At 52.9% G+C, this 26,936-nt stretch overlaps 1 protein-coding gene across 4 annotated transcripts in view; it reads left to right on the top strand.

The window, feature by feature from the left end:
* Drc11 (dynein regulatory complex subunit 11) overlaps positions 1 to 26,936 on the top strand; it is a 124,991-nt gene that overhangs the window by 6,660 nt on the left and 91,395 nt on the right. For 3 of the 4 annotated variants that reach the window (XM_013359121.4, XM_040268057.2, XM_040268058.2), the window contains exons 2-6: positions 2,308 to 2,632; positions 5,610 to 5,729; positions 9,072 to 9,263; positions 10,107 to 10,178; positions 20,138 to 20,343. In XM_013359121.4, coding sequence (XP_013214575.1) covers positions 2,308 to 2,632; positions 5,610 to 5,729; positions 9,072 to 9,263; positions 10,107 to 10,178; positions 20,138 to 20,343 — 915 coding nt within the window. The remainder of the gene's footprint in view (positions 1 to 2,307; positions 2,633 to 5,609; positions 5,730 to 9,071; positions 9,264 to 10,106; positions 10,179 to 20,137; positions 20,344 to 26,936) is intronic. The other variant, XM_078018294.1, reaches the window with a different exon arrangement.

The raw sequence follows: 26,936 nt of genomic DNA, 5'->3' as shown, positions 1-26,936 counted from the left end.
CTTGGGAATAAATCTAACCAAGGAGGTAAAAGACCTCTATCATGAAAGTCATAGAGCACTGAAAAAAGAAATTAAAGAAGGCCTTAGACGGTGGAAAGACTTCTTATGCTTGTGGATAGGCAGAATTATCAAAATGGCCATGTTATCAAAAGCCATATAGAGATCAGTGCAATACCCATCAAAATACCAATGATATAATTCATAGAATTAGATTTTAAAAAGTCCTGAATTCATTTGGAAGAATAAAAGACCCAGTGTAGCCAAAGCAATTCTGAGCAAGAAGGGCCACGCTGAAGGCATCGCCATCCCTGATCTCAAATTCTACTGCAGAGTCTGGTAATAAAAACAGCATGAATGAGCACCAAAACCGACAAGGGGACCAGGGGAATGGAATAGGAGATGCAGAGACTGAGCTTCACAGATAATTTCCTAATACACAACAAAGATTCCAAAAACCTGTTGTACAAAAGATAGCCTGTTAAACAGTCGGTGCTGGGGGAACTGGACATCCATATGTAGAAGAGGAGACAAGAGCCCTGTGTCTCATCACTACAGAAGTCAACTCTAGGTGGATCAGAGACCTGGGAATCAGACCAACTGCTGGACGAAAACACAGGGTCAACACTCCCGCATTTTGACTCAGGCACTGACTTCCTTAACATTACCCCTAAAGCCAAGGAAATGAGAATGAGATGACATCAAGTTGAAAAGCTTCTGCTCAGCAGAGAGAACAAGAGCATGAGGAGAGAGCCTGCAGAACGGGAAGATCTGCACCAGCTACTCCCCCGACAGGGTTAGTATCCAGAAGATGTGAGGAACTCGAGAAACCTAACACCCCAAACACATGATCCTCTCAATAAATGTGCAAAAGAACTGAAGAGGCATTTCTCAAGAAGGAATATAATTGACCAACAAATATATGAAAAATATGTTTGACATCCTTAGCAATCAGGGAAATGCAAACCAAAATCACACTGAGCTTTCATCTTCTGTTGGAATGCCAGCCATCAAGAATACGAACAATAACAATGCCCGTGAGGATGTGGGGGAAGGCACACTCATACACGTTGGCGGGATTATAAATTAGTGCAACCGCTGTGGAAAGCAGTATGGAGATTCCTCAAAAGATCAGGAATGGAACCACCATGTGACTCAGCTGTCCCACTCCTGGGTAGTTATTCAAAAGAACTAAACCAGCATACTACAGTGACACAGCCATATCAGGTTTATAGCAGCACAAGTCACAATGGCTAAGTTATGGAACCAGCGAAGGTGCCCATGGACAGACTAAGGGATAAAGAAAACGTGGTATGGACACACAATGGAGTTTTACTCAGCCACGAAGAAGAACGGGACTATGGCATTTGCTGGTGAATGGACAGAACTGGAGGGCATCATACGAAGTGAGATAAGCCAAGAAAAATAAGGGTTGAATGTTTTCTCTCATATACAGAAGCTGGAGCAAAATCAGGGGAGGATACCATGAAAATAGAAGGGAGGTGAGTGGAGCAGAGGAAGGGGGTAGAAGGGGAGGGAAGAGAGACTGGAAAAGAGGGTCTGCAGAATGAATGGACCCAGCTGTGCTATGTACATATGTGAGTCTACCCCAGGGAATTGCACCTTTATGGATACCTATAAAGCACTGATTAATAAAACAATAACTACAGAGAAGAAAGACCAGTAGAGGAAGGAGAAGAGGAAAGGGAGGAGAGGAGGGAAATGGCAGGATTGAGGATTGAAATAGCCCTAAATAGATTCCATGCATGTATGAATATGTCAAAATGAACCCCACTATCATGTATAACTAGTGCACAAATAAAGAACCTTAAAAATACTGCTCTAAATAGCCTCAATGCACATTTACAAATTTCTCTGCAAATATGATCATTCATAGAGTCTGCACATGCTTAACTTTACAAAACAAAGTTGAATGACTTCCCAAAATGGTTGCTGTAGTTTATACCCCATCGACTATGTATATGGACAAACAGTGAACCATTCTGGACCTCAATCATTTTATCATTTACATTAATATAATAATACTGGCTTCACATTATGGTGAGGAACAGCTATATCATTTAGGATAGGACTTTTAAAATTTCTTATTTGTAATAATAGCAGTGGTCAGATCTAAAAACCACATGTACATCCATACAGGACTTTATTGTCTAAACAGCCTGCAGCCGCCACGTTCTGCGAGCTCACACCTGATTGTGCGTTCTATTTTCTTAGACCAGATGGCAGTATGTTTTCCTGACAAAATAATTCTCATCTGCTCACCTGTCTGAACCCTGTGTCTTCCCGCAGAATGTATAATAAAATGTGGCACCAGACCCAAGAAGCCCTCAATTCTTTGCTTGATAAAGAGTCTCAGAAGCTGGTGGAGCAAGAGAAGAATCCTGTCTACATCTTCCAGATGTTGGCCACCTTCTACATAAAGTATGTGCAGATCTTCAGGAACCTGGAGAATGTCTACGACCAGATAGTCCACCCACAGAAGCGACTGCTGATCCGGAAGATCCTGGACGGGACGATGGGGCGCATCCTGGAGCTGAAGAACGACATGGTGGAGCTGGAGTTGTCTGAGTTCCATTACTTTGATGATATCTTACAGGACCTGAAGTTGGCCCCTGTGAGTACTCTGTTGGTTCTTCTTATTTTCCTCTCACTGTTAATAAGGTGTGTGGGTCTCTACCGATATTCCGCAGGCCCTGTGGACACATTGTCCTGGATTCGTTTGGTGTACTCACACCTAAACGCCGTCACCGCTGAGTCTTAGTCCCCTTCCTTCTTGGTGAGGGTGAGAGTCTGCACCATCCTCTGGTCTGTTAGGAATGGGGTGTGGGCCAGGACCGTGGGATTAGAGGGGACCCACCTGCCACAAACCCAGGAACACAGACCCTCCCAGTCTTCCTGAGTGTGCCCTGCTCTCTGGGTCCAAGGAAGTTCCCCTCCGCCTCTCCCTGCTGGCAGCTCCTACCCCCTCCTCTGGGCAGTTAGCCCTGGCCACTGTCCTCTGACCTTTGCTGCTGACCCCCACCCAGGGCTTCTGCTGGTGTTCTGTCTGGCTGGGTGTGCAGGGCCGTTGGACGCCCACCACTTAGGAGCTATTTGCCTATGAGCTTACCCTTCATTTTGAAAGGAATGTTTCCACAGAATAAAACCAAAAGGAGAAAATGTTCGATTTTTACATTGGAGTGCAGTGTTTCTTTGCTTTGGAAGTGTTTTGGCTTTCCCAAAGCGTCATGCTTCTTTCTGGGAGGTACCCCCTTAGTTTTGTTGGTCAGTTTTATCAGGATGGACTAAAGAAAATACTGAAATCAACAAAAATGTTGAAGAACATTCCTAAATTAGTGTGGCCATAGCTTTCATCTATAAGCTTCTAAATTAAACCATTGGATTTAGGCAGGTGGGTTTACTCACCAGGTGAAATGTGAATGACCTAGGATAAATGTGAAACAAGCGGTTCTTCAACCCTACTCTCAAATCCGATTGGTCAAGTAGCATTAAATTTACAAATTTAACTTCAGAAATATAATAAGTGCTGCCCCTAAATGCAGGGACCAGTGGGTTTATGGGGTTTATGTGGGGCTGCTTCTGTCTCTCCCCTGTCCACAGCCAATGGGCCTCTCTGCCTTGGTCATCTCCTAAAGGCCAGGAGCAGCTGCTGTCACAGCAGAAGCCAGTGGACACCAGGAGCATCCCACAGGGCAGACAGCAGCAGGAAGCCTTCGTGGTGGGAGGTGACAGGCAGCCAGGGGTTCGCCCAGCAGCCGCAGCACAGTCGGAAGACCATGAGCCAGCTCCAGGGACTGCGTGCATTTCAGGTGCAGCCACCCAGCACCCTGTGCAGTTCGGCCTCTGTGACTGTCACTCACATAGCCCATCACTCTCAGTGTTTTGCTGGCCAGCACCCAGCTGCTTGTCCAGTCGGACCCTGTGCCCTGATCACAGGTGACCAGTCCACTGAGAGGCTCTGGGTGGCTGTACCAGTCAGGCCCGTCCTCGGAGTTTGTGAACCAGCTCAGAGAGAGCCAGACCAGCTTCCATCTCGAGGTCTGAGCTGTAGATGTCTAAGGGTTAGAGCACGTCAGCCAGGTGCTCTGGGGAGTGGAGGGAGATGCTCTTGGCGAGAAAGAGGGAAACCAGAGACAGCAGAGAGCAGAAGGAGCAGCAGAGCCTTTCCCAGGGGCCTGCCCTTGGTTCCATGGGGTCCCCAAGTCTGTCCAGAAGTGTCCCCTTTGGGCCAAACTATCCACAAGCCTGTTTCTAGAACCTTCTCTCTAGGTCCTCCAGCACAGAGGGGTGTGCGAGGAGAGAGGGCCTCTGTACCTCGGCACTGGCAGTGTCCTGGATCCACTCCGTGGAGAGCTGAGGCTGGGTATCTGCACCTAAAAGGGGCCATAGTGGACCCCCAGCACCTCTGCCTCGCTTCCATGATCCATTGCTGTCAAGTCCTAACCGCCAAACCCTCACTATGATTTTTTGGTCCCAAATGGGCCAGATGGAGTCATGGCAATAAAATTTTTGCCTTAGAATTTGGAACAGTGCATCGTACATGTTTCTTAATTAATAACTTCCCGACGTTAGATGTATAAGTGCCATCATTCCTCTCTGCCTGCCCTCCCTCATAGGGCACACTCACCCCCTGGGCCCTGGTGCTCACCCCCAGATCACCTCCCAAACTCCGTTAGCCTGTTAAAAGCCTGGGGTTCAAAAGCTGTGGCCACCTTCCAGAATTCCAAGGATCGGTTCTTCTCAGTCCTAAAGACGATACCCCTTAGGCTTTAAAGCTTATTTAGGAGAATTCCTGTCCAGAATTCTCTGGGGTGAGGGGAGTCACACCCTGATTTGAAAAAAAAAAAAAGGGAAACTAACCCTAGAGACCATGACCTTGGCTTGCCCCGTCAGCTGGTCTACCTGGAATTAGCCAGGCATGACGGACAGGGTCTGGGACAACCTTCTCACTGGGCCAAGAGCCCACCTCCTTGAATAGACTTCTGTGTTCCTCGTCATTGAACTTGGACTCGAAAGTATTTATTTGACCTCTACTAGTTTGAAATATTTGGTATTATTCTTCACACAGGTGAAGGATAGACATTCAGACGGATTGTGTCAAAAACAAGTTTTCTGACTGGTACAGTCACCCAGAGCCTCTAATTTCACAACTAATTTTTGAGTGAGGTAACTTAGGTAAAAATAAAACCAAATTATTAGAAAAGATTATGGTCTTCTGCATACCAGTCGTCAGTGGTGCTAATTATAATTTATTAGGTTTAATTCAAAGACCTCTACGACCCACCTGGTTTGAATAATTATCTTAGAGACTGAGAGAATATTATGTTTCTTTAAAGAAATTCATAAGGTAATCATGAGTTCTTTGAGGCCTATTTGGTGTGAATTCCTGAGGTTGTAGCTAGGATATTCCTTCTGTGGAGGTCTCCCTGGGAGTGATGCTTCTCTGCACTCCAGGGCCTCTCCGTCTCCCTCGTGAGCTGGGCAGTACACCATGCCCCTTCACCTGCTCATCATCACTGTGCATTTTCACGAGCTCTGAGTCCTGGTACCATGACTAAAGTGCTCTTTTGCTTATTTTTCTCCTCTTCTAGCAACAGTTGGATATTCCCATCCCCAAGTATTTTTTGAAGGAGAAAATAGAAGTAATAAGAGAAAGAAAGAAAATCCTTGCTCAGATATTAGCTGACAGTGGATTAGACGCAACTAGCATGGTTTGTATCATTTTAACAATTTTCCTAATAATCTGTATAACTTCTGTTTCTTTCTTTAGCTCCCTATTGTGTGAGAAGCAGATTGTTTTTAATTTGAGGAGAGTTACCCCCTCCCATTGTTATGTGCAGCATATAAGAAGTTGTGTAACTTTGGGATGTATTTTTGGTGACACATAATCATTATTTTCCAAGGGCTTAAATATAGAGATCAAAATAAGATGCTTTGTTGGTTAAATTGTGATCCCTAAGACTGGGCTGATTATCAGCTCATCTTAATAGGCCTTCTCAGGTCCACCCAGCTGAAGCCAGCATTCACATAAAACGGGCAGTCATTCCTATGAAATGGTCAAGTGCCAACGTGACTCACCGGGAACCTGAAAACCAGGATGGATGCTTTCTCAAATGCTCATGACCTCTGATGACTTCAAGTTGAGTGGCACGTGCATCTCCTGGCATGAGTCGTATGTGGGAAAGAGAAAGAAGACCCTTAAAGATTCCCCAGAGAGCCCAGAGCAGGGTCCAGGCAGCTCTCAACCCATACCCCCCTCACCCCCATCTCCAGCCCCACCTTTGCCACCACCCCCAGAAGACACCTGGAATCTGCCTAGGCACCATGACCCAGGTGGCAACACCCAAGGGACCCACTTGCAGGAAGACCACAGGTGCCAGCTGTTGCGGTCGTACCCTGGTCTTCCCCGGCCATCTCCATGGGTCACTTGTACTGCCCCAGTTTGGATGGCCAATTGCTGTCACCTCCCACCACCTTCTCTGGGTTTCTGCAGTTACCCCTCCGTGAAGCCTCCTTTGGGGGCAGGGACAGTCCTTCTCTGCCAGTCCTTCGCACGTGGCCCTGCCTGTCCGCCTCCTGGGATGTCTACTTATGCATGTCACTGATCTGCTGGCTGTGAACTCAGCGCCCTGTTCCCCTGGCTGATCCTCATGGCTCATGCAGCAAGACAGCAATTGGCCATCCAAACTGGGGCAGTACAAGTGACCCATGGAGATGGCCGGGGAAGACCAGGGTACAACGGCAACAGCTGGCACCTGTGGTCTCCCTGCAAATGGGCCCCATTGGGTGTTGCCACCTGGGTCATGGTGCCTAGGGAGATTCCAGGGATCTTCTGGGGATGGTGGGCAAAGGTGGGGCTGGAGAGGGGTGAAGCCAACCCAGCTCCAAGCTGCAGAGGACTTGCTCTTTCCCTGACATACATTCCTGTCACCATGACACCCCTTCTGCAGAGCCCAACTCGATACAGATGATCTCGCTTTATGTGCTCCTCTCCCAAACTGCTGGCCCCTCCTCTGTACTGTGAATTCCTTGAAGTCATTTCAAGGCCAACTTGCATGGGGGTCCTGCACCATCCTTCCAGCCCTGGGCCCTGTGTCTGTACTTTCTGTCCTTGCACCTGCCAGAATGAAGCACTGGGACATCATCTAGTCCCCAGAGGAACCCTGTGCCCCAAGTAGCCATATGTAGTTCAGAACTGACCCAGGGTTTTGTGAGGGAAGTGGGGAAGGGATTTGGACGCGTTGCACTACACATGACAGCCAGGCCCTTGCTGTCTCTCCTGCCCAGTGTCCCTCTGGATTGTGCCGGGTCGACATCGGGGAGGTTTCCTTCCTGCCCTTGTGCAGCACCCCTCTGTGGCCAGCCCTTCCACCTCCCCCGGGCAGTGCTTGCCTCACCCTGGCCTCATTTTAGTGCACCCTGGCTCAGCACCCCACGAGGCCCCCCACAACCTCTGCATGCCCTTCGCTGTCCTACAAGCCCCCAAGCTCACTGTCAGCAGCCTGTTTCTTCAAGATGCCTGCGGTGTATACCCAGAGGGGAACTCGGAGAAATGAAATCGTCATCCGTTTTCTACATTTAAAAGTCAGTCCCGCTGCAGGGGCCTCCCGGGTGTTCAGTCCTCTTGGTCGTGTTGGGTAGACCTCACACATCCCTCGCACACAGCTCCTCAGCACTGGCTGTGAAAGTGTGGGAGGAGAGCTGGGAGCCCGAGGGAAATGTGCAGGCCACCGACATTGGCCAGGGGTCCTCTGCCGTGACCACCACGGTGATGCTCGTTCTCCTCTAACACGCCAAGCTCACTACTGGAAATGTGTGCCCCCCGCACACGCCAAGCTGCAGAATCTCACTGAGATCCCCACCCTGAGGACCTGGGTGTGGATGGGCTCCCCCGTAGGCAGCCATATTCCTGGGGACACCTTGAGGGGCAGCAGATGGCTTAGCGGGAGGAGGGTCGGTCCCTGCTCCAGAAGGCGCCCCACTCACCACCCGCGTACGTCACTCCACCGTCTCAGCCTCTGCTTTCCTAGCGGCTGAGTGGCCAGAAGCACCTGCCTTGGACAGTGATTCAGTGACTCTGAGGAGCTCCGCGGGAAAAGAATGGGGCATCCGTGAGGTCCCTGTCCTCCTCACTCCTTCCTGCGCCCCTCCTCCCCCTGTAACACAGAGTGACTGTAACTCCTGGTGACAAATGGAGCAGCCACTCCTGAGGCCCTGATGTCACCGTGTCACTGCCCCAGAGGCCTGGAGGGGACTCCACCTGTGCCTGCAGCTTCTCTGCCTCCAGTGGCCTCCTCTCTGCCTTCATCCCTTCACGGACACCCCACCCCCGCAAGGCCACCTGCACCGCTTCTCCCTTGCTCCTGGGACAGCAGTGGCCCTCAGCCCTGAGCCCTCAGAGCTCACGGGGCCCTTGGGCACCCCCAGAGCCCTTGCTTTTGTCCCTTTTCCCTCCAAAATGTCTTGGCCACTTGCCTGACTTTGTCACCACATGCCCCACCTGAGCCCTGGACTTTTTGTTTTAATGGCCCTTGTCACCACATTTGGATGTTTTAAATGCAAACTTACGAGTCCTGGAAGATGTTTCATATGTAAAATTAAATGCTCCTGAAATGATTTGGCATTGGCCACGTTCACTAGGTCAGTCTGTGATTGGTTTAGACCCAGCATTTTAAGACTCACATCTCACATTAGTGCTGTGTCTTTAGCGTCTGTTTCTACTATGGAGTTAATGGAGTATTGGCGGCAGTTTCAAGTGTTACTGAATCACTTCCATTTCTAGTGTCGCTCCCGGCCAAGTTAAACTATGGTGGCTCGAGTTACTATTTTGTTTGGAAGGCTAGAGGAAATCTGCGGTCCTTGAATCTGGGGTCACAACATGACGTGGCAGAGCATGACAGTGTACCTAACCTGCTGGCAGACAGAGAGCCTCGGGGAGCCTCCGCACGCTGCCCCGTGGGGCTATTAGCAGGGTGTGTTGGGAGGAAGCAGGTGAGTTCTGACGTGTTTAAACCTTGACTCATTCTGGTTTTTGTTGTTGTTATTATTTTTAGAAATTAGCCATAAAGAGCATGCCCTTCGAAGAGGCTATTAAATTAATCCAGGTTGCTGAGCGGGCGCGGCAGGGCCGCCTGAGAGCCCTGTTCATGAAGCAGATATACCTTCAGGAATACAGAGCAAAGCAGGCCAGGCTGCTCGGGGAGAAGGTGGCGGACGCGGGGGCTGCCGCACTCCGCATCCAGAAGGTACGAACCAACGAGGGGCCCCCAGAGCTGGGGGGAGCATCCTACGCAGGTAGAGATCCTTCCAGTTCAGGGGGTGAGTGCTGAAAGTCAGAATCCCCAAGTCCTACCTTTGGTAGAACTGGGTTCCATTGGTAAATTCCAGGAAGATGTGTTAATGATCACCCTGGGGAAACTGGGAACTAAGTCATATGTAATTTTTAAAAATTCTAAATAAGTGTTAAACACAGAGTATTTTATTCAAATATTTTTAAAAAACCACTCACAATTGTTGGAAAAATGTTGCTAAAACTCAGTGAGGACATAAATCCTTAATGGATTTTTAAAAATATATTCATGCATAGACAATTTGCCACCTGGCACTAGCAACCATCCCTAAAGACAGAACAGTGACAGTGTCGTCCCTTCCAGGATTGGCCCCAGGGCTCTCCTCCGACAGCTGAGTGTTTCTGCTTTGTACCCATGGAGGTGGAAGCTGGAGCCGAGGGTCCTGGGCGCCTCCGGGCTGTATCTCCCCGTGTTCCTTTGGAATTTTTCTTTTGAAACTCTGAAGTGCCACCCTTAGATCTAGCCCCACACTCCTGCCATCGAGAAGTTTCTCTTGAGAAACCCCAGGTAGAGGAACTTCACACAGGAGAGCAATCGCTCATTTCTGTGATGTGATTTTTTTTTTCCTTTCAAAAATTTTGGCCTACAATCACATACAGAAAGAGTCCGTCACCACACCTGTGTGCCGCCTGGGGTCTCTGATCCTGTGACCTCTGGAAGGTGCCGTTAGGCAGGAGAGAGTGTGTGGCAGGTCTCCTCTGTCCAGTGTTAAACAGGTGGTCCTGCTTTTCCTCCCAGGTCTGGAGGGGTTTCTGCCAGTCCAAGAGGACCGAGAGAGAGAGAGAAGAGGAGATGATATTCCTGGGCATGGTGAGTGTGCGTGTCGGCAGGACCTGGTTCTTAGGCAGCACACTCAGGAAACCGAGTCTTCCCTGGCCGTCCCTGCCTGGCCACTCCACGGGTAGGAAGAGGGGAGACTGAGTTGATAGTTTGGGCCAGCGTGGGGCTGGGGTCTTCGCCTGCCTGTGTGTAAGTCTCAGCTCCTCATCTGCATCCCTTCCCTGACGACTAGAGTCCACTCAAGGGACAGCTGACCCAGCAAGTCCATTAGTGCAGCCTCGTTGACCTCGTGAGGCTCCTCCTGCCTGCCCCCGCGGCTCTCCCCTCCTGCCTGCCTCTGGTCAGTGCTGGGGTACTCCGCTGGAGGAAGGAATCAGGTCCATGTTCCAGCAACGTGGAAGCACCCACTCTCTGGGTGAAGGACACAGTGTCCCTGTGTTCACAGAATCTCAAATCAAGAGCTTCCTGCTCAACAAACATAGGAAGTCACACCAGAGCAGTGCAGGATCCCACAGATGCCTTGATTTTATGACCCGGTTCTCGAGGTTCCTCCACCTTGCCGTTTTAAAAACAAGCCAGCGTCGATGTTTAGATGGGGTCCCCCTCGGGCTCCAGCCCGTTCCTTGCTTTTCGGTGGCTGGGGTTGCTACCAGAATCTGGTGGGTTGGCACCTGCTGCTGGTTTAGAAATTCACTGGGTAGAATAGTATTCAGCCATGGAAAGGAAGGAAGTTCGTCACACATGCCAGAGCGGTGAGCCTTAAGGACACTGTGTCCAGCAAAATAAGCCAGTCACACAAAGGCAGATACCCCACTCTTCAGTCCCCCAAGGTATCCGGATGGACACAGCCACGGGCACAGCATGGAGTGGTGGCTGCCAGGCCCTGGGGCAGTGGACATGACATCAAATATCCAGGCTCTGTGTGCAGGTTAGGTCCTAGCGCCCCGTGAACTAGTTTACCCTACTTAACCCCTACCCACACTAAAGCAAGGTCGAGATAGGAGATTTTAAGTCATGTGGGTATTTTTTCCCCATAATTGAAATGTTTTTAAATGTCCACTGGGCCATTGAATTATACTGAAGTGATTCTATGTGGATCTCAGCTACTTGCAAACTAAAAATTAAACAAGCTGCTCCTGTAGTCCACTGAATCTCCCATGTCCTCAACTGTGAGATGCCTTGTTATTTTTAGGGGCCACTGAGAAAAAAGGGCTTCTAAATAAACCAAAGCACACCCTTCATTGTAAGATGCATCCGTCCCTAATTTCAGAACCATTAAGTGGTGAAAAATCTACATCCTAACACTGGTGGAACAGGGAGAGTTGTATCTGTCATATTAGGCAAAATAAGAAGGCTTGACAATTAGGGTCATTGGCAACGTGACAAGCCCGTCACATTGCCCCAGCCTTTCTGAAGGCCAGGGAGCAGGTGCAGCTAGAGCCTTAAAATACTTACATGTCCACCTTGACTTCTGTTTCCAACCTCACACATCATCAGAAACAGAGATCTGGCTGCAGAATAGTTCTCTGCCATATTCTTTCTAATACCAAAAAAAAAAAAAAATGGAAATGGCCAATTCTCGTGTTCTAGAGCAGGTGTGTAGTGAATCATGGTGGCCTTACACAAGACGGTGCTGTGCCGCACCAACACTACAAAACACATTTCTGACTAGCGTTTGATGATGCAAAAATGCTCAAGGTAGAAATTCGGGGTTTGGAATTCTAGCATGACTTCAGCGAAGGGGACACTGAGAGCTAGGTGTGTGCCCAGGAGAGGCACCTGCCGAGTCAGCAGGGCTCATGTTTCAGAGGGCGGCTTCAGAAGGTGTTGGTATTTTCTGAACTGGTCAGCATTTACTCTGTGAACCAGAAAACACACACTTCTTAGAGTAAAAGCAGATGGCAGTGAGGTGACACCCATATGCCCAAGATCTCCAGATTGCTTGGTGCGTGTGGATGGGTGGATGCAGCGTGAGCGTGATTTGGGGTGGGGGGCGTGGATATGGGATGTGAGGGTAAGCGTGGTAGTTATGTCTAGTTTTCTATTTTAAAAATCAAATTGCAGTCAAAATATTTGGTATAAAGTTCTCCAGTGGAACAAGAAATCGTACATTAGCTGCAGTTTTTGATTGTTTTTTTACCCAAATGGAGCACAACTTTGATTTCTCCGATTGCAATGCAAATTGGTGCCACTTCTCTGGGAAGCAGCATGGAGATTCCTCAGCTGCAGTTGTGACTCGGCAACTTCTGTTTAAATACATTTCCATCTCCTTGAACTCGGTCTACGTTACCCAACAGCCACCGGGTGCCTCGTGCCACAAACCTGGGCAACGGCCGGGCATGACTGTCTCACCCTCAGGTCCCGCCAGCTGACACTCGACAGCACATGAGGGTGGGATCCCATGCGGCTGGGTTTTCCAGGTTTCCTTTGTCACTGGCATGTGCGTCGCTGGGATGAAAACTGCTGGTCCCGTTTCTGAGCACGAGCAGGGCGTGTCTGTGTTCCCCGTGACGTTCCTCAGCGTGCTTCTTCCTGCGTCCCCTTTGAGAGCATGTGGTCTATCGGGATCTTACTCGTGAGAAGGCTATGATTCAGCTTTTAAAAGAACGCTGCCTGCTGCTCACTGCCTGGTGGCCATAAAGCATCCATTCCCCGCCCGAGGCGGCTTCCGTGGAATAATTCCCGCTGGTCCCTGATGAGGAGGCGGCCTGCCCTCTTTCCCCTTGGTTTCTCCGTCCGCTCATGCTGCTCACTGTGCCAGGGCGAAACCACCGACTCACAGGTCAAAGCTGCCTCCCCACCTCTGGGAGGCCCTGGCGTGTCCTCGGGAGCCGCTGTTGGGCAACAGAGCCCGGGATTAGAGCAGAAGACGCCAGAAGGCCCCCCAGCGCCCCACGTTTCCTTTGTCTTGTGAAGGACATTTTTCATACGGCCACTTAAATGTTTTATATTCTAAACTCTGTGCAGGAAAACCAATAGCGCCCTGAACTCTCCTGCACCGTCATTTTAATTGGCAGAGCCAGTGCAGCCAATTGAGTCGAAGGAGCTTGAAGAGCGCACCGCGCTCCACCCTGTGCATCTCGGCAGGCACCCCGTCCTGTGTTTTGTTACCCTGCAGCCATCAAAGTGTGCACTTTAATGAGGAGCGCTGGGGGGCACTCATTAAAGAGGGCCATGACTTCTGCACGCTCCTGGAAGCGCCACACCACCCTGCTCACCTCAGGCCCACCTGAGACTGGCTACAGCCTACATGGCATCTTGGCCAATAAATCAGACCCCTTTCTTGTTAGCAAATAACCCCGATCCGAGCTCTGGCCCCCAGTGATTGTGGCTCCTTCCGAGGGCCTGTGGCACGGTGGCCCATGCTGCCTCCCCAACAGTGTCCTTGGGCTCCTCTCTGGGACCTGCCGTCATGCACAGCCAAAGTGGGCAGAGTTTGTGGATGAAGCCCTTTCACCACCACCCTGAGCCCAGCCAGGACCACGCAGTCCATTGGATCCTGCAGACTATCTGTCACATTTGGCTCCAAATGACATTCGATTGTTTCCCAAAGATTAATTGATCCCCAATAAGCAGCTTGTGCTGTGACCCTGTGTTTTGCTTTGCTCTTGTTTGGTTCTAGCTTTTGAGTGCAGAAGAGCTCTTCCGAGCTTCCTGGGGAGGCAGTGCCCGCCGTGGGGGAGTCTCTTGACCAGCTCGAAGGGCTTGTGCTGCTGCAGACGCTGCAGGGGCGCCAGGCGGGGGGGCGCCAGGCCAGGGCAGCCAGCGGGCACTGCCCCGTGGAGGGGCCTGAGCAACGTGCCCACCCGCCCTGCGACCTCAGCCTCCTCTCCTGGGAGGTCAGAGCCGTGCTGCCTTCTGCAGAGGTGGGGGAGGACTCGATGAGGGTCAGTGGCTGAGGCCTAGGTGGCAGCCAGGACAGACTGCACCTTCAAAGACCGGAGTCACGGAAAACTGTGTCACGGTGTCATGATGTGGAATGGCTTTTAGAATGGTAATGGCATCTAGAGGTATGATCAATTTTCTGTCTAACAGATTGCAAATCTTTTAAAATGAGTTCCTGCATAAAATACAGGTGCAAAGGCCGAGGCCCCTGTGAACCACCACGTCTGTGACGTGGAAATCATTGCAAAAGCCCCAGGGATGACTCCCCCTGCCGCTCCCTGACCCAGCCCCTGGAGCTTCCTGGGGCTGCCTGAGGCAACAGCTTCGGCCCCACACAGTCAGCTCCGGGTGGCGCCCGGGAAGAAGTGTCAGATGCCACCAGCGTCCCTCCTGGAACAGCTGTCCCCGCGACCCCACAGGCATCCTGGCGAGGAGGCCGGAGCTCCAGGGGCCTCCCTGGAGAATCTCGACCTCAGAAGCTCACGTCCAGAGACTGAGAGAAGGAAAATCTTCAGCCCAGCTCCCTGGGAACCTGGGGTGTGATTCCAAGTCTGACTTTAATTTCTGTTATGTCTTCTTATGAGTGTTCTTACTGATACGCTTGATTTTTGCCCCAGGCTCCAGGTCATGGAAACTAAACAGCGAAACTGTTGCCCTCCCAGGCCCCCTGGCCCCAGGAGCCCTTCACCTCACTCTGGGGCAGGACACCTGCCTTTACTAGTCCCCTGCAAGGGCACATCACGCAGTCCCTGGTGCACTTGGGAGAGTGGCCGAGCCCGGGGCCTGGAGCCAGGGCCCCCTGGGAGGCAGAGCGCGTGCTGACCCCAGCACTGAGCCGGCCGCACCGTGAGCCCCGCACCATGGCTTCTGGACGTCTGTGCCAACAGGGACGCGGTGGCTGCTGGCTGGGTTCGAGCCAGGCCGGCACAGCCAGCACTGGAGAAGGACCAGCCGTGATTCTTAAGTGATCGCATCGTGAGCCTGTCCCATCATGCACCTTCAGACACCGTGACCAGGTGCCGTTTAAGTTAGAAAAGGGCAAGGCACCCAACACGGGCACTGTCACCCTGACCAGGAGAGCCAAGGGTGCAAGGCTGGTGAGACAGCCTAGCAATAGCCATTAAAATCACAAATGCTCATTTTTTAAGAAAGCATGATTTATAGTGCCCGCCAAACGCCATCTTCAGAGAGCATTTTAATTCAGGAAACCTGCCCGCAAAGAGGAGCCAAGCATGGTGCTGGGGCTTCTGCAGCTATGTCACAGCGGGTCCCACCGTATGGGCGATCACCACACACCAATAAAAACAGTTGGGAACAAGAACAGAGACTGGAGATAGATGGCTCAGACCAAACCCCAGTCTGCTACTTCCCGGCTGTGAGACTTTGGGCAAGTCACCAGACTTCTATGTGCCTGTTTCCTCATATATAAAATCAAGTAATGAGGCTACTTACTACATAAAGTTGCCTTGAGGAATAAGTGACTTAACACCAGTGAGGCACTTAAAATCATGCCTGGCGAATCACAAGTGCCCTCAAAGTATCTATTAAGAACAATTTTAGCCAGGTGCAGTGGCACACACCCATAATTCCTCAGGCTAGGGAGGCTGAGGTGGGAGGATTACAAATTTGAAGACAGCCTCAGCATCTTAGTGAGGCCCCAAGCAACTTACTGAGACCCTATCGTAAAAGAAAAAAGAAAAGTTAAAACGGGCTGAGGATGCGGCTCAGTGGTCAAGCACCTCTGGGTGCAATTCCTGGTACCGAAAAAGAAAAGAAAAAAGAAAGTAGGGCCCGATTACACCTCCACCACTGATTGATATAAGTCTAGCTCTACTACTTTGGTTCAAGTTCCTAAAAAAGCAAAATTTTCAGATGCTGGGAGTTTTTTTGTCTTGTTTTTGTTTTTTAAAAATCAGACTTAATGAACTGGAAAAACACTTTAGGTCTCTGATAGTTCTATATTTGCTAAAATTGTGGATTCTAAAACAAAGGTCCACCCTGGGGACGCTCGGCTCCTGCTGCTGCAGCCTTTGCGCTCCCCGGGGCCGTCTGTGTGACCCGCACAGATGCGCGGTACCTGTGCTGCCCGGAAGGAAACGGGGGGCCAGGTGGCTGGTTTCCGTCAACTGAGGCACCCCCCTCTGCACCATCTCGAAACGAACCCCCCGAAGTCCTCCGTGTGCCGTCAAAGCGGAGGCGCGCGGCACCCGCCCCTGACGGCCGAGCTCCCGTCTCTGTGCCCGCGAGGACCCAGGCACAGCCAGTCAGTCTCTGCACAGAGCCGGTGAGAGGTGGCTCTGGGTGGCCAGGAGCCGGGGATGGCGCCCCCTCCTTGCTCCAGCTTTGTCGCCAGTGTCCCCGCCCCAGGAGCGCCTGGAGGAGCCGCCAGCGTCGTCAGCCCTTAGTGCACATCCACTGGGGACTGAGAGATGGAGCAGCATTTCATTTGGACAAATGTCCATTTTGTCTTCCTAATTTGAAGAAGGAGTTTTAAAGACAAAGCCCATCAAACATTAGCTAAGCATTTTAAGTTAATGGACCGTGTCGTGCTATTTGCCCACAGACTCAGGAAGCCCTGTGTTGTGCCCTATTTTTACAGCAACATCAATTATTAATATGTATATTTTCGCTGACAGAGGACCTTGCTATAAATGTCGGTTTCGTTATCCCGTTCTGGGTCATTAACAGTGGAAAGCTGGTAAATATAATGGTTTATTCACACGGGAAGCCTTCATTAAGATGCATCGTTCTATAGCTGATGCGTTTCGATATAGAACATGTCATTGTGTTCTCTGGCTCCCTTTAACATTCCTAATTTATTTTTAAATGAGTTGCTGTTCTACCACGAGTTAACACATTGGAATTCCATATGACCAAAGTTGCTAAAGAGGAAAAGATGTCGTAGCCTAGAGGAAGAGGTGCTCATTAACAAGGGACCTAAATGCATCATAACCTTTCGATTCAAAAACCAACTGGAGAAGGAAGCCCCAAATGACCAAGTGCATTTCCTTGTCAGAGAAAGTCGACATCAAGAAGCACACAGAGATGCACACACATTAACCACAGCATGGCGTGGCAGCAGGCAGAGCCACGGGAGCCACGGACTTCCTGCTGGCTCCTTACTTGACACCGAATGATGAAGAAGGTGTCGTCCACTTTGAACCTCTGTCTCCTCATCCGTTCAGTGGGCTCCCCATGTGAACATCAGTAAGGAGAGAGGTGAAGGAACCCGTGGGCCTGTAACCCGATGGCTGTTCAGTGTGGCTGATAGGAAATGCCGCGGGAGCCCAGTGATTTCTGTTTGGACTGTGGATGTTGAGCAAGTTTGCTGACCTCCTCTTACAAAGCTATTGAGACGACGTGAACCAGACTCGCCGGCTGTGAGGAAGGAGAGCGGAGGGGCCATTCAGCCCAGCGAGTACCCACCTGGGAGGGGACCTGCGGAGGATGACAGGAGCAGCGTGACTTGGCGGAGGGGACTTCACGGGACTCACCCCAGCAGAGAATCGTCGGTGGAGACCCTGGAACACCGCCTGCGTCTTCAGGGGCGGAGCAGGGGGCCACGCTGGCCGAGCCCTCGCCCCTCGGGAAGGCGACTCCCTGTGGGGAGGGGAGGTCCCTGTGGATCAGGAACTTCCGATTCACACCTTAGGATCCCACCAGGAGTGGAGACGTGGCCTGGGAGATCCAGGGTCCGGTTTGACCTAAATGATGAAATGGGGAAGCTTCCTCCCAAGTCCCACAGACCCCCACAGCCACCACCAGCCACCCGCCCAGCACCTCGGGACTTGGATGATTTTCTTTACCTTGTTCTTTAAAATGATTCTGTGATTCTCGCTGCGTTCACTCTTCATCATAAACGCCGTGCGTCCTCTTTCTACTAAACTTGGAGCCTTTGCTCGTGTGCTGAGGCTGCCCGACGCTGTGTTCGGGAGGCCTCGTGGGTCTTTCTCTTTCCCCTTGGGTGGACGGGACTGTCCTCTGATCTTAAGGGCCCCTCGTGTGGAGTGCCTCTCACCCCAGAGCGTCAGCGCTGCGTCTCGGCAGTCGCTCCATCCATGCGTCCATCCATCTGTCCGTCCACACAGACGTGCTGTTGCACCCAACATTTAATCCATTTGGGATTTATTTCTGCGCCGTGACAAGAATCAAGACCAACTGCCCCTTTCACAGTAACAGGCTTAAATCCACAGCTTTGCGGGTGCCTTCTGTGGGCTCTCGCTCGCTGCCATGTTCTTGCCCACAGCTCTGAAGTGGACGGACTTTAGTTCTGCTCTCTTGCCCCCACGTTTCTGGATGCCATTGCCAGGTGGCCGTCCTGGGCTCTGCCCGCCTGCTGGCTGGTGCCGCCCGGCACAGAGACAGCCAGCCCAGTAAGGATTGCGGCAGGGGCTCCCGGGCCCAGGCCCTGGGGTTCTGTCCTGGGGCTTCTGCAGAGAGTCCCACTCAGTGTCCCAGCCCAGCGGCCACGGCGGAGGGGCAAGGTGACGGGCAGAGCAGGGAGCGGGTGCCGCAGAGGGGCAAGGTGACGGGCAGAGCAGGGAGCGGGTGCCCCAGAGGGGCAAGGTGACGGGCAGAGCAGGGAGCGGGTGACGGGCACCATGTGGGGCACCATGTTGGAAGCTGTGGAGCAACACGCAGCTAGGACGCAGGCTCTGAGGGAGTCTTGTGGAGTGGATCCAGGCCCAGAACAGGAAGAGGCTCCTGGTGGGTGGCCTTCCATCCCACGGGACAGCAGCAGAGACAAGGGACCCCAACAGCATGGCCAACAGGACGGGGCCTGGGGTCGAGGAGTCTGGAGTATTGAGAACTCGTTTCATGAATTCAGCTCGAGGATTAGCTCATATGATCCAGGATTCAGAAACAGCCGTTTAACAACCAGCTGGCACACCCTGAGAACGTGTCCCCTGGCCCTCGCAGCCTGGGCCTGACCTCCCGGCGGATCTCAGAACCTCCAGAGCTCGGTCTGTCCACCAAGGAGAGCCGGCCCTCGGCCCTCGGACTCTGATTCCAGGGGCCCCAGCCCCAGACGCGCCATCCTTCTCCAAGACCTCGCCCCACGTCCCCTGCAAGCCCTGGGCAGCAGCTGACTGGCCGCGTGAGCCTGTGCCCCTCCCTGGCTCGTGCTGACCTCGTCCCACCAGCCCCACGTCTTCAGGAGTCTGAGGGGACGTGACTGCGTTTGCCCCTGCCAGCCCCTGCAGAGGCGGATCTGCGGGGCTCAGCACCCTGGGTGCTGAGCTGCCAGTTGAGGTGCCATGGGTGGGTCTAGTGGGTTTCAAGGGAGAGCATCCACTGAAAACGCTCACTACCACAGGATGCCTGCCTGCCGTGTCGTTTCCTTCCCCGGAGGTTGGTAGTGACGGGGTGGACGTGTTCAGTGTCTTCTTTCTTGAAATCAGAGCACTCCAGCTCCTTCCTCAGGTTCTGGCTTCCAGTGCCTTCTTCCTCTACATTCCCTGTCCTCCGACTGACCAGGAAGCGTGGTCAAGTTTTTCTTTCCATAGTGTGAAGGAATCTGTGGACGTCTCATTGAATGTATAGCATTACTGTGACAAAATACCTGAGGAAATCCCCTTGAAAAGGTAGAAGGTTTATTTGGGCGCACTATTCTGGATGTTTCAGTCCATGACTGATGGGCCCTTGCCTTGGGCCTCTGGGGAGGCAGCACGTCGTGTGCTGGGCCACAGAGCCAAACCACTCACCTCACGGCCAGGAGCAAAAGAGAGAAAGGAAGGGCTGGGGTTCCTCAGTCTCCTTCAAGGGCCCACTCCCAGGGAGCGCCACGGGGCCCACCTCCTGGAGCTCCACTGCCACTTGGTGGTGCCTCCTGGGGACCAGAGTCTATCGCTGGGCCTCTGAGGGCATTCGTGGGCCAGCACTGGATGGACGCATCCCTAGGCAGCCGGCCCCTGCGTCTGGGCAGCCGTGTGGAGTGAGCCCCGGGTCCCCCCAGGGGTGGGCCACCTCCTGAGGCTGCTGCCAGGCCTGGTCTTGGATTCTGGGCGTCTCCGAGGTGGACGGACACCACCGAGGACCTCGCACCCGACCCTCCAGGACCTCTCTGTGCTGTGGCTTACAGTCCCCCCCTCTCCCGTTCTCAGAATCCCCCTCCTCTCTTCGACCAAGTCAGTGCCGCCATCATGCAGGCGGAGAAGGTGAACCTGCTGCGGAGCGCGGTGCAGCTGAGGCACGAGGAGGGCTACAGGGAGGCCCTGGTGACCATCAAGAACCACCTGCAGCAGACGGAGGGCCCGGACATCAAGGAGAGCCTGCGGGACCAGATCCGGCAGTGGTTCATCGAGTGCAGGTGAGCGAGTCCGTGCGCCCACCCACGTCCCTCCGAGGCCCAGCCGCTGGCACGTTCTAACTCAGACACACACGGGGAGGGTCAGGGGGGCCTTAGCAGGACAGAGGTCTCCGGGCGAAGCCCTCAGAAGTCATGTCTCCTCCTTTGTGACGATGTCCTGTCCTGCTCTCTGCTGGGGGTGGAATGCAGTGCAGAAAGTAGGACAGGGTGGGGACACGGCCCACCCTGGGAGGGCCCACGCCCGTTCTCAGCTGGGCCCGGCTGAAGGCCCCGGGACCCTGGCTGGTGTGGCCCCTCCCCCTGGACCCCCAGCTGCGGCTTCCCTGAGGCCCAGGGCTCTCAAACCCCGGCCCCAGAGAGGGGGTCGGCAGTTCTGGGGCGAGGCCCGGCCTCCTAGAGTCCCAAGGGTCTTGAGAGGGTCCTCCATGTGGTGCTCAGTGACCCACAGCGAGTCCCTGGGCCAGGTTCCCAGGGGCCCTCCTCAGGCACTTCCACGTGGGGAGGCACTGCCCGAGACCCTCCTGACAGCCCTAGGGTCTGTGTCATCCAGGAGGGGGGAGGGCGGCTGGCTGTCCCCCTGGGCTCCCCTGTTCTTGACCCTGACGCCTGCACTGGCCAGCTGACCCGGTCAGGCACTGAGCAGTTAGGGTAGAGAAACCTGACCTCCACTCAAAATCATGACGTGACCCTGTGGTGGGCGGGCTCTGAGCTGCCCAGTGACTCAGGTGTGGTCTACACTGCGTAACTCACTTGAGGAGAGTACAGCAGAAGCTGGGCTCTCACTCCCACACCCTCCTGTCGGCTCAGAGGAGTCCCTGCCTGAGAGGCCCAGGGGAGAGGCCTGGGACTGAGGGAGGCTCCCAGGGCCTCCTTCCAGCAGCCAAGAGTTGAGTCCCACCCACGGCCCCCCGTGTGGACCTGGAAGGGGAGGCCGGGGTGACCGTCCTGGCTGAGGCTGATGGCGGCTGTGTGGGCTGGAGGCGGAGGCTCCCCACAGAGCCACACTGGCCCGTCCCTCAGGGGCCGTTCCCACCACCGGGTCTGGGGACAACGTGTTGTCCTGGTGTTTCTCGCTGCCATAACAGAGCGCCTCTCGCTGGGTAGATCATGACCCACAGAAGTTTGTGGGCTCCGTAATGGAGGCTAGGAATCGAGGCTGGTGGGGCGGCCTCCAGTGAGGCCTCCTTGCTGCGCCATCACTGGGGGGGGGGTGCCACGTGGTGACAGGGACAGGGCCAAACCAGTCCTCCACAACCACCCGCTCCCGACAGCCCACCTGCTCCCCTGGTAGGAGCGTGGGGGCTGACCTGCTCCTGAAGACCCCCTCTGTCCACACGGCGCCTCCGTGCATTCTGGTGGGGACAGACCCCAGCCCTTGAGTCGGTCATCCCGTGACCTAGGGGGCTGTCGGCTTCTGTGCTGCCCTCCGTGGGTCTAGCCGTCGTCTCCTTGGTAGCACTTAGAGGTCGCGGCAGGTCTTCTTGGTTTTTATGTATTTGTTCTGATGCATGTGGCAGTGAGATGCATCACAGTTCTGAAAGGGCACACACACAGCTCATCTGTGCTCCGGTCATACACACAGTGTGTTCACACCGTTCGCGTCCTCGTGCCTGTACTGGACGGTGGCGATCCTCACAGCCCACGTCGTCAGGGCCACGGGGCAGGTTCTCTCTGATGCGACACGGCATGCTTTCGCGGGGCCCGTCCCTTCCTGCGAGTACCCTTCCCAAACATTTGACGGTGTCCCAGGTTCCGGGTGACGACCTGGGGAGCGTCTCTCCGTGTCTCCCTCAGGGTACTTTATGGCAGACCAGGGCTCATCCCGCGTCCCCTGCACGGGGCTCTTCACGGGAGGTCTCAGGAGTCGCGCAGGTTGGTTCTGTGGTGACGGTCAGCGGGGAGGAGGTGCAGGCCGGCCCGTGGCCCTCTCCCTCCTCCCTCAGTCTCCTCCTCGTCTGTCAAAGCCCCTCACACTCGACCCTGGACACACACCAGTCGATCGTGATGAATCAGAAGAGCTGCAGCGAAGGGAGCAGTCGTGGGTCAGAAAATGCCACGGCTCCCCGCAGCCCGCAGCACCCGGCCAGCACCCCGCCAGCCCTGTCCCCGGCTCCCGCTCCCGTCCCGGAGCAGGAGAAGCCGGCCTTGGCCAGTCACAGGGAACCCTGTCCCTTCCCGTCTGAAGTAGCCCTTAGGCCTGGGTCGGACGTCCCCTGTGGTTCCTTCCCTCTGGCATCTGACCGCAGAGGGAGGCGGGGACCCCTCCGCCCACCAGTGCCCCCAGGCCAAGAAGGGGCAGCACCCAGGCACGCAGGGTCAGCTAGCAGCAGGACCGTCCTGAGAAAGCGTCCCGAGGCACGTCACCTGTCCCTCCAGCATCGTGGGGTGCCGCGCAGACCTTACTGTCCTCGGCCACTCAGGCTGAGTGCCCACGTGGGCCGCCTGTCACCTAGGACCAGGGCGGGCGGAGCAGCCACCACGGAGTCTTCAGCTCCAGCAGAGGGGCAGCGCAGGTCCTGGAGGCCACTGCGGGTGTGACTTCTTTATAAGTAAAGCGGGTGTGCCCGAGGGCTGGCTGTGGCTGAGGCTGAGCACTGGCTGGCAGGGTGAGGCCCTGGGTCCCATCCCGGCCGGCCCCACAAAATGACCAGAAGAGAGGTGCTGTGAACTGGGGGGCTCCTGGGGCAGTGAGCGCGCAGGCCGGCCCGTGGCCTTGCTGGCGTCCCTCTCTGCTGGGCCTCGTCTCTGCTCTGTGTCTGGAGCACGTGGGTTGTGGACACGGGCCTCACCCCCAGCACAGGAAGAACTCGAGGCACGATGACCTTAGCACGGCGGTGACACCCAGACGGCGTGGTCTGTGCTCTGCCTCCTGTGGCTCCATCGTTGACCCCAGAGTCCTGACTGGACCGTCCCCATGCCCAGCTGGCTCCTCAGACACTGAGCTGCAGGCCACCTGTCCCTGGGGACTCCCTTCTACAGCCCTTGGCTTCTGCCTGGTGTCTCAGTCCCTGGGCACCCACTAGTGTCCTCTGAGGTAGGGTTCTGCTGGACCTCACGTCCACCCTGAGCACAGTGACAGTGCCACACCCAGGCCCCAGGGGACCGTCCAGCAGGGCCTCTCCACTCACCACATTCGCCCCACGTCGTGCCACACAGTCAGAAGACGGGCAGTGCCCGATGCCCACACGTGGCCCTGTGCACCGCCCCGCTCCATGGTCATCCACAGCCAAGCTGGCAAGGACTCGGTGCACGTCCCACTCGTTCACCTCCCTTCCCACTGCCCACACTCCTCACGGCCTGTTGCCACCCCCCGACTGCTTCCTCCCCTCTCCTCCCGCTCCCCCTGGAGCTGAGAAGCCACCTGCCCCCCCACCCCGGGCACTTCTGCAGAAGGATTCAGAAGGCAAACTGGATCCTTGCTTCCCGCGAAGCGCCGTGCAACCTCGGGCAAGTGTCTCAGCTTCTCTGGGTCAGCTTCCTCCTCTGTGATCCAGGACAAGGATGGTGCCGTTTCTGGGGTGTTTAGGACTTTTGTCCCTAAGAAACCACCGGCTCCGCACACGCGCCCTCTCGCACAGGACTGCAGCCCCAGCCCGGCCCTAGGAAGACAGTGCCACATCAGTTTCCCAGCAGCAGGGGCGGTGCCGTGATGGGTCATGGGCCTCCACTCTTCACCACCCACCTGGCTGTGTCTGCAGAAACGCACTCGGGATGGCTGTGTGCAGTGGCAACCAGGAAATTTAGGTAGAAAGGCTTTGCTTCAGAAGACCTGAGCCTTCTGATTAAAGCACATGGATGTACAATTAAAACCCTCACTTTCTTAGTTAATGGGATCATGTGCCCCATGTTCATGAACTTCTGCTATCAGGGGTTCTCCTTTCCTTATATGCCAGAGAACAAGCATTCAAATGTGTTTCCCATGAAATGATTCTTTATTTTTAACAAATATTTTAAATTCCAATATATTAAGTGACAAAGCCAAGTTGAAAGTGCTGTGCACAGTTGTAAGCCCAAATAAGTTAAAATACACAGTACCCGTCCTTGTCTGTGGGACACAGTCCAGAACCCCAGTGGATGCCTGAGACCGTGGACGGTATCAAACCCTGTGCAAGCTCTGCTTTTATCCCTTCACGGCATAGCCATACAGCAAAGTTGACTGTATAAATTAGGCCCAGAAAGACCAACAACTAATAATAAGACATGCCGTGTAGAATAAGGTGCCACACGATAAAACTGTCAGCATCGCTGCTCCTGAATTTTGAGACCAGTATTAGGTAACATAGGGGTCCCTGGAACACAGCCCTGCAGAACCGCAGTGGCCCCTCTGACAACCAGAGGGCGGGTAGCATATATAGCGCGGACCTGCTGAACAAAGGCATGAGTCGCGCCCAGGTGGGGCCGCCATGGCCCAGTAATTCATCCTGCTACTCAGAATGGCGCACAGTTTAAAATTTATCAATTGTTTATTTCTGGAATTTTGCACTTAATATTTTCAGACTGCAGTTGACAGCAAGTAACTGAAACCAAAACCATAGAAAAAGAAACTGCCGATAAGCGGGGGCTACCGTAGCCACAAACACATCTGGCTTGTTAAATGTGTGTTTGTACTTGCGTGAGAAGCCTCTGGAAGGGCACACCAGAAGCAGCAAGCCTGCTGACTCCAGGGACAAGAGTGGTAGGGCTACACTTTATTTCACGTTCTTCTATACTATGAGAAGCCTTGTGTTTCAATAAGTATCATCTTTACAATAAAAACCTGAGTTAAAAAAAATACTAAAAAAAAGACAAAGGCAACCCGTTTGGGCTGATTATGAACTTCTTATGCACCCTGGCTTTAGAGAGGCAGATGACGGAACACGCCTGTGCCACTCTCGGACGTACACCATCCTCTGGTGCGGAGTAGGTGGACATGTGTAAACGGAGTCATTTTCCCCATGAGGTCCTGCGGACGTGAGGGACAGGCTGCCTTCACTGTCCACCCAGGGGCTCTAGTTGCTCCAGGGTTGGCGGCCTCCTTTGAAGGTGCAGCTGGCTGGTCCCTTGGGACACTTGATCCTGGTGTTCCTGACCCCACTGTCTAGAGGCCATTCGGAGGCATCCTCATGGGTGCGCTGTGCAGAATTCACAAGTTATAAAAATTCCTTTTTCTGAAGTAACGCAAGGTCAGGGGAATTTATTTTTATAATTGGATTACATTTATCTCGTTGACTTTGATAAAAATCCTCCTTGCTTTTTTAAATCAAAGGCAAATAGAAAGCAAATATTGTCTTTTGAAGCATGAAATATGATCAGTCCCCAGGATGAATTCCAATCAGACGCTCCAGAACAGCTCGACAAATCACGGCGGTCAGGAACGTCTACTCCCCCGACTCGGGACACCCCGGCCCACTGTATCACACAAGTAGTGGCCAGAGGGTTACTTGTTTACCTCAGGTTTTACGTTATTCTGATGGTAAAAGAAATCCATGCTCATTATAGAAAATGTGTGAGATCAAACTTTAAAGAAGAAATTTAAATCATCTGTACTGTCAGCATCTATAAAGGTAGCCACTGTGAGAATTCGGGGACATTTCCTTGTAGCCTCTTTCTCTCACACATGCATTTTAATTGTTTTATGAGCCCTTTCTCCAAATTTAAAAACTATGACATTGGGCTTTCCCATGTCCTTAAATCCAGAAGATGTGCTCAGGGGCACCGTGTCCAGCTGCACGGAAGCCCGGGCCTGACTGACGAGGATCTTTCAATCCTTTGCCAAGTTGATAAGAGAAACGCTTCTCACTGTCTTTTAAGTCACTAATGAGGTGAGGGACTATTTGGTGGGTTTTGTCAATCGTATTTCTTTATCTATGAAGTGACTTGTCACTTACCTGCTTCCCTCTGTGGTGTATTTTTTTTTTTTTTTTGGTGATTCCTACACACACACACACACACACACACAAACATAGATACACATAATACACATACACACATACACACACACAAACATAGATACACATAATACACATACACACATACACACACACAAACATAGATACACATACGCACACATATACATACATAGACACACATACACATATACACACACATACATACACATACATATACACTCCCAAACCTAGAAACACATTCATACACACACATACACACACACACACACACACACACACACACACACACATACACACACACACACACACACACACACACATACACACACACACACACACACACACACAAACATAGATACACATAATACACATACACACACACACACACAAACATAGATACACATAATACACATACACACACACACACAAACATAGATACACATAATACACATACACACACACACACACACAAACATAGATACACATAATACACATACACACATACACACACACAAACATAGATACACATACGCACACATATACATACATAGACACACATACACATATACACACACATACATACACATACATATACACTCCCAAACCTAGAAACACATTCATACACACACATACACACACACACACACACACACACACACACACACATACACACACACACACACACACACACACACACACATACAC

The sequence above is a fragment of the Ictidomys tridecemlineatus genome, chromosome 7 (assembly GCF_052094955.1).
Source record: "Ictidomys tridecemlineatus isolate mIctTri1 chromosome 7, mIctTri1.hap1, whole genome shotgun sequence".
Classification (NCBI taxonomy): domain Eukaryota; kingdom Metazoa; phylum Chordata; class Mammalia; order Rodentia; family Sciuridae; genus Ictidomys; species Ictidomys tridecemlineatus.
This window is presented reverse-complemented; position numbering and strand designations above follow the sequence as displayed.